The sequence below is a fragment of the Entelurus aequoreus genome, linkage group LG07 (assembly GCF_033978785.1).
Source record: "Entelurus aequoreus isolate RoL-2023_Sb linkage group LG07, RoL_Eaeq_v1.1, whole genome shotgun sequence".
NCBI classification, from domain to species: domain Eukaryota; kingdom Metazoa; phylum Chordata; class Actinopteri; order Syngnathiformes; family Syngnathidae; genus Entelurus; species Entelurus aequoreus.
This window is the reverse complement of record NC_084737.1, coordinates 77,775,548-77,787,576: the sequence shown is the minus strand read 5'-3', so window position 1 is coordinate 77,787,576 and position 12,029 is coordinate 77,775,548. Positions and strand designations below refer to the sequence as shown.

The window sequence follows — 12,029 nt, the reverse complement described above, 5'->3', positions numbered from 1 at the left end:
CTTTAATGTGTGCCCAATAAGCATTCAACAAAAACGTAGGATTACACCGTCTAAATAGACTACAGTCGACTTGTTAGAACACTGGGTTTATGTTAATGTAATTGATCGCTTTGAGCGGATGTTAAAAATAGAAGCCAGGCTTGTGAATGCAGGCAAGAGCTATTGTGTGATTCCAGGACTTTAATGTGTGCCCTGAGGAGAAACACCCAGTACAAAGAGATCCAAGAATGCTTTTATACCAGTTTCCTGCATTTAGGCAAGGGGGTCAGTCGTTAGCATGAAATATTTAGTTAATGGACTGACTGGAGCAGAAAATAAATTACCTTGAATCAGTGCCCCAGTGCATGGCATAGATTTTAGCCAGATGCCCCCTCAGTGTCCTACGAGTGCGCATCTGAATTCGGCCAACAGGGTCAATGTTAGCTGTAATCTAAACAGAAACAAAAGAAGAAATATGTTTCACAAAAGATGGTAGAACAAATAGCCTCTATGTACTCAACATGATTATGTTGTTGTATGTATTAGTATGAACATATTCATTACCTGGGACAGGGTAGCATCAGCACACGCTTTCCTGGCATCCTTAAACACAAAGCAGACACATTATGACTAAAGTTTATGAAATTGTGTTATTATTTGAACACATTTTAAAAAGTTTCAATCCAAAGTGTGCAATGCATTGACGCCAAAAATTTCAAAAACAAGCTAAGACAAAGAGGAAAAAATATACAGAAGATGGACTTACTCTGATCTGGTTCTTGAGCTGCTCAGCCTCCTGGCGTAGCTGATCCAGTTCACTCATTTTCCTCTGCTAATGGTGTGCTTTGCTCCGCCGCCTAGACTCTTTCTGATCTGCGGGAGATACGATATAACAAATACAAATTAGGTCCAAAATCATTTCTAAGCAGTGCATCAGCATTATGTAGTGTAGTTACATGCTGTACATTTAACAACACAGCAATATGAACTAAAAATATTGTTCCTACAATTTTAACAGGTTCACATCCAGTCTTCAGATCCCAATGTTCCAGGAAGTCACAAAAGCCAATTTCCAGACAGCTCAAGATTTACTCTTGCAAGCTAAAATATGTAACCTAGCAACAAGCCCTTGGCAGACACTTCAAGCTTGGATTCGAAAATTACATGTTAGTGTTTTAACTCTAAACAGCACAGCACTGATTAACACCACATTAATGTCCAGTAAAAAAGAAAAGATAGGAAAAAAAGAAAAAAAAAAAGAAAAAACTTTACCCCACAAATATTGCCAAAGCCAGGCAAGGCTCCAGGTATTTAGAAAGCAGACGACGAGACCCAGTTGGAACACTACAGGTGAAACACAGGTGCACGGTAGATGGGGAGTCGGCTGACAAAACTGTCGCTGCTATGGCCTCTGGACTCTCAACTATCCTCCAATGTCATTCCTATAATCCTGGGACACAGTTGATTCAGCTCCTCCAGCCAAATCCGGTTAAGACAAAACCTGCTGATGATCCTAAAAGCAGTGGCTATTCAGCTGACCCCAATCCATGGGTTTAGACTCTTAACACAGACACTTTCACTTTCTTTACATAAAGACAAGTCGTACGGATAACTGCAATAAACAAAATGGTGACAATGACTAAGTATGGCAACATAGACTGAAGCAAAACAACATTTAAAGTGTACTTTGCTCATTCAAGTTGTGCAAAGTTTGCCATCAGCACCAGGATAAGTTTAGTCATCATATGAAACCTATTTAGATGGAGCCTTGCCAATTCTAAATAATCAACCACTGTGGTAATTAAAAGCTACTAAACAGCTTACTTCCCCGTTTTTCTGGGCTGTGATACAGGTGATTGTTCCAGGGTTGAGTTGACACCTTCTAACGGAACACCTTATCCTTCAGGAAATCCACACGCCAGGAGCTAACTGTCATCTGATTGGTTAGTGAGAAAAATGGTTCTACAACAAAGAAAGGAGCCTTAACAATCTGCTCTAGGCCATAAAATAGCAAATAATAATGTCATAAGCTAATTCTTATGTCTACAAATAAGAGTTACAGAAGATGTATATATTACACATATTTTTCATGACAAAAATAGTTTTAGGGAAGATATAACAAACTGTTATGCATTTGTCCAGTCTACAAATTGAGTTTTACCTGTAGACATTCCTCTGCCTTATTATTATTATTTTTTTGCTAATGACTAATGGTAAAGACTAGAGATGGCAAATGAGCTTCACACCATGATGTTACCTGAAGAGGATTGCAAACCTTTTCAGCTATTTTTCCACTGCATATTACCTGTGATCTGTCACACTGAGCTGGAGACTTGCTTGCACTGAGTGATAAACTTTCCTATTGTCATCCAAACTGACATGTTTTAGGTCAAACTGGAATATCAAAATCAGATATGTGTCTTAAAACTTACAATTTGATTTTGAATCTTGGGGTGACGATTCGATTAAGAATAGATTCTATAATAACAATCGATACTCTTAGAAATAAAGGGTGACAATTCCAAGATTAACTACATTCCTCTATAAGGTTGCAGCTATCGATTATTTTAGTAACGGGGTAATCTATTGAATAGTTTATTTGATTAATTGAGTAATCGGATAAAACAACTTTATAGCCTCAATGAAACAAGCGGCAGTAAATGGATGGTTGGATAGTTGAAATAAACAATTTTTTTCTGCTTGCTTTAGACCTTCATTCTTCTTTTTTAATAAATGCACACAAACATCGAAATTACACTTTTAACATGTGCATTAATACAAATTAAAAAACAAAAACAACACAAACTATCCGCTTTTCGCCGCCACACAGATCAAGACACCCACACACCACCAGTCTCATTAAAGTTAAGTTAAAGTTAAAGTACCAATGATTGTCACACACATACACTAGGTGTGGTGAAATTTGTCCTCTGCATTTGACCCATCCCCTTGTTCACCGCCTGGGAGGTGAGGGGAGCAGTGAGCAGCAGCAGTGAGCAGCAGCAGTGGCCGCGCCCGGGAATAATTTTTGGTGATTTAACCCCCAATTCCAACTCTTGATGCGGAGTGCCAAGCAGGGAGGTAAAGGGTCCCATTTTTATAGTCTTTGGTATGACTCGGCCGGGGTTTGAACTCACAACCTACCGATATCAGAGTAGGTGCCTCATGTGCGCTCCATTGCAGCAGCTATGTAGAATCTATGTCTGCATATTTAAAGTTCCAAGGACTACAAGCAGTGGAGATTTTCTCAATTTTTATCATAAACACTCAGACGATTAATTGAAGAAAAAAACACTAAATCGAAGTTTTTTCTTATCAAATTAATCGATATAATCAATCATTCCAGCCTTATTAATTTATAAACTAAACAATAAGGGCACACTCTTTTTCAGCAGGCGAGCTACTAATTAAATGTTCAAGTCAATATTGCACTGAATAGAATCAGCTAGCGATGTACAGTTGCTAATAGGTTCCACAACTTTAGCACGACATGGCTAATGCTCACGCAAACGAGAGCGAGACGTTTGTTCCAAGGACAAGTGTTGTCAGCGGTTTGGTTTTGCAGCAACAGGCGTAGAACACATGACTGCACTCTGCAAAGTTTGGCAGCAGCACAACAAACTTATTCCAGCATCTAAAATCAAAGCATCCAGTCGAGTGGGGGGAATGCAACTCTTTACAAGGCTAACAAGAACATAAACAAACTCCAGCTAAAAAGCACCTTACTGTGGTGAAATTATTTACACAAGGTATCATGTATGATGAGAAAGAAGCACAGTGGAAAACAATCACTAAAGCAGTTGCACTTTAAATTGCTAAAGATGTGGGACCTAAACAGTGGAAAAGCCAGCATTTATCCACTTAGTAACACTATAGAGAACTTTCAATGTTAAATTTTTATCTACAGAAGTATTTTATTCAAGACATACTTTTTGCCTCCCATAGGATGATGCACTGTATTGAATAACTATATTTAATTAGGACAATGCTTATTGATCAACATATGAGCAAAAGTCTCACTGTAAATATGCTTGAATTGGCTAAAACAGCTACATTTCATCCATTTTATATGTTTAGTATTTCGAAAACAGTTTTATACAAAGTCTAACTTATATTTGTTCTAAAAAGAACCAACTTTGTAAAGATTAACATTTTGCTAAGCGTAAGAAGCAGTGTATGCATTACACTAGTTTTTGATCAAATGAAAGCAAAACTTGTTTAGAATGATCTCTGTTATATGTTAAGTTTTTTTAAAAAGTAAGTGAAAAAAAACCAACTATTAATTTTATGCGAAACAAATCAAGATATTTTATTTTTAAGTCATATCGCCCAAGCCTATTGTGTAATAATTTTTTAATTAAAGACTCTTATTTTGTTAGGGCAGGCAGAAAGGATGTAGCATGCCGCACTCTTACTGTGAAGAACAGAACAGTGAAGTTAGTCTTTAGGCTCTTGAGAACCGCTGTATTACATCGTAGAGACATAGCTTTGTTCAAACAAAAGGTTATTTTAGGTTCTTGCCTTCTGTCTTTTCTTTATACCTAAACTAACAAGACCCTCGGTTGTCATGTATGTCAATCAAGTGACAAATGTCAGTGAGGTTGGATGACCGACTGACATCCATTGTGTTTTATTGCTGTGTGATCAACAGGTCCAGACAAATCGCTCTGAGAAATCGTTATTACTCTTCCTTACCCAAGAAATTGTATAATTTGAATTGTGCCCCGAAATTTGCTTTCAGCAAAGATGGGGCTGACTGTATTTTTCCTCCTTCATTCCGAAACATTAGTAACATCTTACGACAGCCCACTAACTTTGGCACCACTTGCTTGGAAAAGCACTACGGTGGCCATTACCCGAATAACAGTATGTACAACATATAGGAACGAATATAGATGCTTTGAAAATATATTTAAAACAATTATTGAAAATTTCTGATCGATTCAGAATTTTATAAAAAAATCACCACTATAATTCCATTTTTCCAGCACCCCTAATCGAAAACATATCCCATACATAACCACAATGAAAAACCCCAGGGACAGGTTGCTGTGAAGTAATCACCATCAAGTCAAATTGTCCGGACAATGTATAAATAACATTATTAATACACTATTTCACCCTTAAATATACAACATAACTTGGCCAATACAGCATCTTTGAATAAAGTTTGTTTGCAAACAAAACGTTGATACGGACAGTCCTTTGCCAGTGATTGCGATAAGCATGAAGGTGTGACTCTTATGCTTTGTTACGGCCAATACTGTATGCACCCAATAGAAAGAGCATTGACTCCTTGCCTTCTCTTTCTGCCAGCTATTTTTAGAGGTGGAGGGGGAGGAGAAAAAGAGAGATAGGTAGGGAGAGGAAGGGAGTGGGAGGGAAGCAGACTTCACATTTTCTAGCCACTCCTATCAGTGCCGACATCTCGTGTGCTGCACAGTAACTAGCATGGAGGAAGAGCCCTTTGACTTTACGAAGTCCTTGCACCCAAGAACTAAAGTATTTCCCTTTACTAAAAAGTCAATATGCGTGTAAACACCTCTTACTATAACAGTGCACAGTAAATCTCTCAAATGATACACAATGGCATCTACCCTGTTGGTACATTACAGCAGTGTTTTTCAACCTTTTCTATACAAAGGTACATTTTTGTCATTGAAAAAATCCAGAGGCACACTACCAGCAGAAAACATTAAACAAATTAAACTCAGCAGCAGATATTGACAGTAAAAAGTTTGTTCTCGCAATTGTTGGATATGAATTCAAACCATAACCAGCCATGCATCACTAAAGCTCTTGTCTCAAAGTAGGTGTACTGTCACGACCTGTCACATCACGCCGTGACTTATTTAGACTTTTTTAGTGTTTTCCTGTGTGTAGTGTTTTAGTTCTTGTCTTGCGCTCCTATTTTGGTGTTGATTGCCATGTCATGTATGGATGTAGTTCGTGGACGCCGTCTGCTACACACGCTGTAAGATTTGCTGTCGTCCAGCATTAGTTTTGGTTTACTTTGCAGCAAGTTCAGTTTTAGCTTTGTTTTGCATAGCCATTCCCTAAGCTTCAATGCCTTTTCTTAGCGGCACTCGCCTTTTGTTTAATTTTGGTTTAAGCGTTAGATACCTTTTACCTGCAAACCATCGTCGTCGTTCCTGACATCTACAAAGCAATTAGCTACCTGCTGCCACCTACTGATATGGAGGAGTATTACACGGTTACTCTGTCTAGCTCTAAACAGCATAGACACTTAACGGCACATTTGCGGATTATTATTACTGGTTTGCAAAAAATATTTTAAACCCAATTAGGTGAAATTACATAATCTCCCACGGCACACCAAACATTATCTCACGGTACACTAGTGTGCCGCGGCACAGTGGTTAAAAAACTGCATTAGAGATTCATTATTTTATCGAATCAAAGCAATCTAAAATACCAAAAACACAAAATCTAAGAACGTCTATCACCATCAACACAATATATCAGAACATTCCATGTCATGCCATCACTCTGTATGTACACTAAGAAAAAGCCCCCTACTGAATATTTTACATCCGAGTTTGTTTCAGCAGAGGGCTCAAAAAGGCATAAATCATTCAGAATGTCCTTTCTGGTCCAAGAACTGGGACCCTGTAAATCAGAAGAAATAATATAGTACAGTGGGGGGGGGGGGGGGGGGGGGGGGGGATTTCTGAGAAGTTGTTACAGTGACTGATTTCATGGACATCTGAGCTGCTGGTGCGAGTGAACATATCTTAATGTGAAATCTTCAATTGGTTGGTGTGGCTAGCAGTCCATTTGGGGGTTCACAACAAAATACTCGATGATGACATAAGGAGTAGGCAATGACATGCTCTGATGCAAAAGAGGATCGGGGCGAGAGATTCAAGCTGGAGGACAGGGCCAGATTAAACTAATGCGAGTGAACAAGCAGAGGACAAATAGGTTGGAACCACAAATGAACCCCTTGGTAAAAGAAGCAGGGGCCGACAATTACTGCAATTTGCCTTTCGTGGACTTGATCAGCCATTCCTGTACAAATAAGCTCAATGCACTGTCCGTATGGTTATCATTATTAAAGAGCACCAAAGAAACCACAACTATGATATTAGCCAACATTTTGCAAATAATTACACTATTATGATACAAAAACTGTGTGATAATAATACATAGGAGGAAAATGTACTACATCACAATATACAAAGCTTCTTATTTTTTTTAGGCCTTACAATTTGGCATAGCCCTCACAGTCCTAGACAGTTAATGACTTGCATTTCAGCAAGGTAAGCCTTGAATCTACAAGTGGGATAATCAGTCAATAACAAATTTTAGTCAGCAATATACACAAATCATTGCTGACTAACGATATTGTCAGCATTATTTTTGACACCAAATTAAGCAGTAATATTATCCTAATATATAATACTATCAATTCAAGTAATCCTTTGCAAGGCAATAAACTTATTTCTCATTAGTATTTTTTACCGTTTTAAATGGAAGGTCACAAATATTTAATTGTCTAAACACAAACAATACAAATAAATTGGACTCTCAATGTCTTTTAGCTAAAATTGTACTTCAATAACTACTGAATGTCGATAAGTGCTGTTTCCCCCCCAGTCAGGTGGTTTCTTTTGTTAGTCATTGTTTGCCATCACTTTCCGATAGAGGTGGAACCCAAACCGTGACATGACTCAGTTTGGAGTGTGTGTAGTTAGGATTATACACTTGTGCACGTGAGGAGAAGGAGTTGAGGAGCCGGAGTCATTTGTGTTGTAGACATGGCAGCGGAAAAGACAAACAGTCAAAGATAGAGGATGCGTCCCTGGCCTTGTATAGCAATTTCCCTAGAAATGTGCGATGTCACGATCACGCCAATTCAACCAATCCCTTTGAAATATGTGCGGCCTCAGATCGTTGTCCAATGGCTGCAACTTCTTGTATATTTTGAACAGTCAGCGTCATTTTGGCCAATAGAAAATGTATCTATGGAGCACAACTACCGATCAAAACTTGTTTCTTGTACAGGCAAAGTATTAACAGCAATGTGCGACAATATATGAACTCTATTGCTCAAAACGCACAATTGCCGTCCTTCTGCATAGCTCAGACCTACTTCTGGTTCCTGTCTATGGCGCTAAGCCTTCTAGGTAATGTAGTATACAAACATTTAGCAACACACTGACATCTTCTGTGCAGATGTCACACAAGATATTTCAATAACTGTCAAATAAAAATGAGCTGCATAATAGGAAATCAAATTGTGTACGCCCTTCGCTATGCGGTAGGTTCCGGCGGACGTTATCTCCTTATGTCGTGGACTATTTTTTTCATACGGTGTTGATGTGGAAAAGGTTGCCTCGGCATTTTGTTGGTGTGGCACCGAACGGAGATGTTGACATGCGGAGTAAGCACTCTTCATTCTCTAGCGGGTGACTTTTCAAATAATGCTACATATTAGCAGTAATGCTACTTTTAGTAGCAATGCTTTCGCCCCGCACTTGACAAATTACGATTGTCTGTTCGACATATTCCCACTTGAAGCCAAACCACCGCCAGACGATGGAACCCGTGCTCTTTTTCTTAGGAATTAATTCTTCCCTCATTTGTTACCAGATTCGCACCTTCTTTCTCTCGTATTACCACTCGCACCACAGCTAACTTTAGCCATGCTGCTACCTCTCTGCTCAACGAGGGCGTATACGTATGTGACGTACTGTATGTAAGAAGGTGCGCTTGTTTAAGTCTCTGTGAGAAGGAGAGACTAAAAAGAGTGAGAAGAGCCTGTAGTGTAATGCCTGCAGCTAAAAGCAGCTGCGTGAGAACGTATACTCGAATATCACGATATAGTCATTTTCTATATCGCACAGAGACAAACCCGCGATATATCGAGTATATCGATATATCGCTCAGCCTTAATATAATGGCTGTAATTTTTCCATTGACTTCTAAATGGAGCTTAAGTTATTTTAGGCATGTGCTTACTAACAACAAAGATGACTAAGTCATTCATAAATATTTATTTTTACTGTGACTGTGCTGCTCATTCAGCCGTTACAAAAATAAAATGTCCAAATAAAAGAAAGGAAAGGTAAAGTGCTAAAAAAACAACTAAACATGTCTATGTATTAAAAATATAGATAAAATAGCAGCAATGAAAACAAACAAAACACAAAATATAACTCCCCCCCCCAAAAAAATAATTTTGTAATGTTTAAAAAGCTGCACACTGGTCTATTGACAATTGGCAGTTTTAGCACCAATTGACTCAATGTGTACAATTTTGATTTGATAAATTATTAAAATGTCCGCTATTTAATAGGTTGCATGTTTAATCTTATGATACCTCAGCATTGGTGCCTGTCTGTCTGCAAACTGCGAGTGAAACGCTTTCTTCTTCCATGCTAAAGACGGCCTACACCGGTGACTGCTGCGCCATGATGCTTTTCTCTGTACATATCACATACCGTAGGGGAAAGGAAGGGTTGAGGAGCCAGGCAGCAGCACAAGTCACAACAAAGAGACTAAGGACGAACAAAAAGATAATAAACCTTTATTATGATCGGCCCATTTTAGAATAGAATAGAATGGACTTTGTCATTATATTTGCATATAACAAGATTAAGTACTCCAACTGAAGGTGCGGTAGTGGGAACAAATATGGGTTAAAAATAAATAAATAAATTGTATTTTAGGTATATTGGTTGATTTTACATTATCGCACTTACCTATGTGATTTAGATTTATGAATCACTATTATCGGTCGATAATTACTGCTGCCAATAATATCATGCATCCTTAGTTGAGAGTAGGATAACCATGCAAAACTGAAATATGTAAATCGTGAATGAGATTTTTGCCATAGCCGCCCAGCCCTAAAACAACCCCAAAGCTATATACAGTAGGTGCCAACTTATTGCTTGCTGCCAGCCTTGTTTTGAGGGGTGCATCAAACTGGAAGTGTATTGCACATTGGGTATGACTGGGGCTAAATCAAAGTGCCACAGCCTTGATATGAGCACACAGCATCTTTAAACAGGCGTTTCCTTCATAAAAAAGGCGTTTCCCTTGCTTCACTCTTCCCTTTGTCAAAACATTCAGCGGATGTGGCGATAGAAGACGCACGCGCGCACACACACAAACAGATGCACACAAAGTGGTTTGTCTTACTATCAACACACTTGGCTGTGTCCATCTGGGGTTTCAGAACAAGACAACACACTGCATACTGCATGACATTACCAGGTCACAGGGTGCATCCTGACAGGCTGATGCAAACATGTCACAGGGTTGGACTAGACTGGAGGGGGTTCTGTGATTGCAACAAGCACAACGTCGTTGCCTTCACCTAAATTAGGTCAGTCTGATGTAGATTAGACCAATGGCCTGCATAGTTAAATAAACATGACTGATTACAAGAAGCTAAGTATAAACCAAAGCCAAGAGGGTTGGCTTTATCATAATGGTTACTTCCAAAGCACACCAGTAAAGTAACAGGAAATGGAAGTCATTTGGGAGTGAAACCAGGGGCTGGCAACCATTAATGGCATTCAGTTTGACAAAAGGTATGAGCACTGTGCACATGTGTCCTCCTTGTTGGTGAGTAAGGGTCTAAGTGCTTTGGGGAAGTCATGCATGTCAAATGTAGCTTCGATGCAACCAGGTCAAGAAGCATCCTACAACCAGGAAGCCGGTAATACAGTAAAAAAACAGAAGGACATTCCTCCTGGACATTTTGAAAGAGCCCCATACATCCAGTCTAACTCAGTAAGACATACTCTGCACCACACTGCTTGTTTTTGGACAAACTGACAACCACCCCATACAGCTATCTCTACAAATCCACAAATATAGGTTTTTGTACAAGACTAAAAGTAAAATTGTCATGGAAAAGAAAATGTAGACAATCGTCCCTTTTTGAGAATGTAGTAGAGCTAAGATGTTTATGAGAGGAGAAGAATGGCGTGCCTTGAAATAAAAAGCCTACGGCCATGTAACCCATTTTGCTTCATAGAAAACTAGAGCAAAATCCCAGGGCTATAAAAGACTCTGCATAAACTGTCACTGTTCAAATCAGAACATTATAATTAATAGTGAGTTTCATGCTTCCATTGACAATGCAGTCACTTTCAAGTTGAGAAAGATTATGTTTAAAGGGGCCGTAACCTGCTCATTCGAGGTTAAAATTATCCCAGTGGAGCACTACAGTGTGTTTCCATCCATCCATTTCCTACCGCTTGTCCCTTCTGTGGTCTGGAGCATAACCCAGCTTCACTCGGGCGGAAGGCAGGGTACACCCTCTTTAAATAAAATACCCAATAACTCACAACATTGTGGGCAAGATAAATTTGGATTGTTTTCTCATTGGCTCAGATTCTGCAGCCGGCCGACTCTTTTGCAATTGGGCAATGGTCGGTTTCCCACCCCTCCTTCAAATGATTATGTCCTAATATTATTAGGAAGCTGTAAAGAATAATTATATTATTGATAGTCAAAATAATTGGATGAACATGGGGGAATATGGTGTATAATTTTGCTGTCTGTGAAGTAGCAAAGGCACAGGTGCAATGACCATGATGAAGGTATTAAAGGAAAACTAACATTTTGAGCTCAACCTTCTTCCTGCATAACTGAATTGCTTTTTTCAGTTTATGCCAAACTATATTATTAATTTAACGTGATTCCTACATGTATGTGCACCTCATTTGTACAGTAGCGGTATATATAATGCATTTTCCTTAGTGTGGTTAGTTTTATAGTGAATTCATTGTGGAGAATATCAACAAAACATCTCAAGTTATGTTTTCATCTCCAATTTTGTTTACATATTTGGCAAACTAAATCACAACATTCAGGTAGGGCAAACTATAATGTAGCCTGTGTTACCTTTTACAATAAGCAGCTGCAATTGAAATTGCATTGAACAAAGAGAGCACATTATAACAAGTCATATTCCTTGTATGTTAAACATACTTGGCCATTAAAGGTGATTCGGATTCTGATAATATAAGAAAAAATATGTTATTATTAATGACTAATAACTAGAGATG

At 38.6% G+C, this 12,029-nt stretch overlaps 1 protein-coding gene across 2 annotated transcripts in view; it reads right to left on the bottom strand.

The window, feature by feature from the left end:
• gnb1a (guanine nucleotide binding protein (G protein), beta polypeptide 1a) overlaps window positions 1–12,029 on the bottom strand; it is a 50,478-nt gene that overhangs the window by 19,964 nt on the left and 18,485 nt on the right. The window contains exons 1-4 of one of the 2 annotated variants that reach the window (XM_062054512.1): window positions 1,252–1,406; window positions 746–852; window positions 544–582; window positions 324–430 (exon numbers count right to left, since the gene is read on the bottom strand). In XM_062054512.1, the coding sequence (XP_061910496.1) occupies window positions 324–430; window positions 544–582; window positions 746–802 (203 nt within the window). In that variant the 5' untranslated portion in view covers window positions 803–852; window positions 1,252–1,406. Of the gene's footprint in view, window positions 1–323; window positions 431–543; window positions 583–745; window positions 853–1,251; window positions 1,407–12,029 lie in introns of those variants that run through there. The other variant, XM_062054511.1, reaches the window with a different exon arrangement.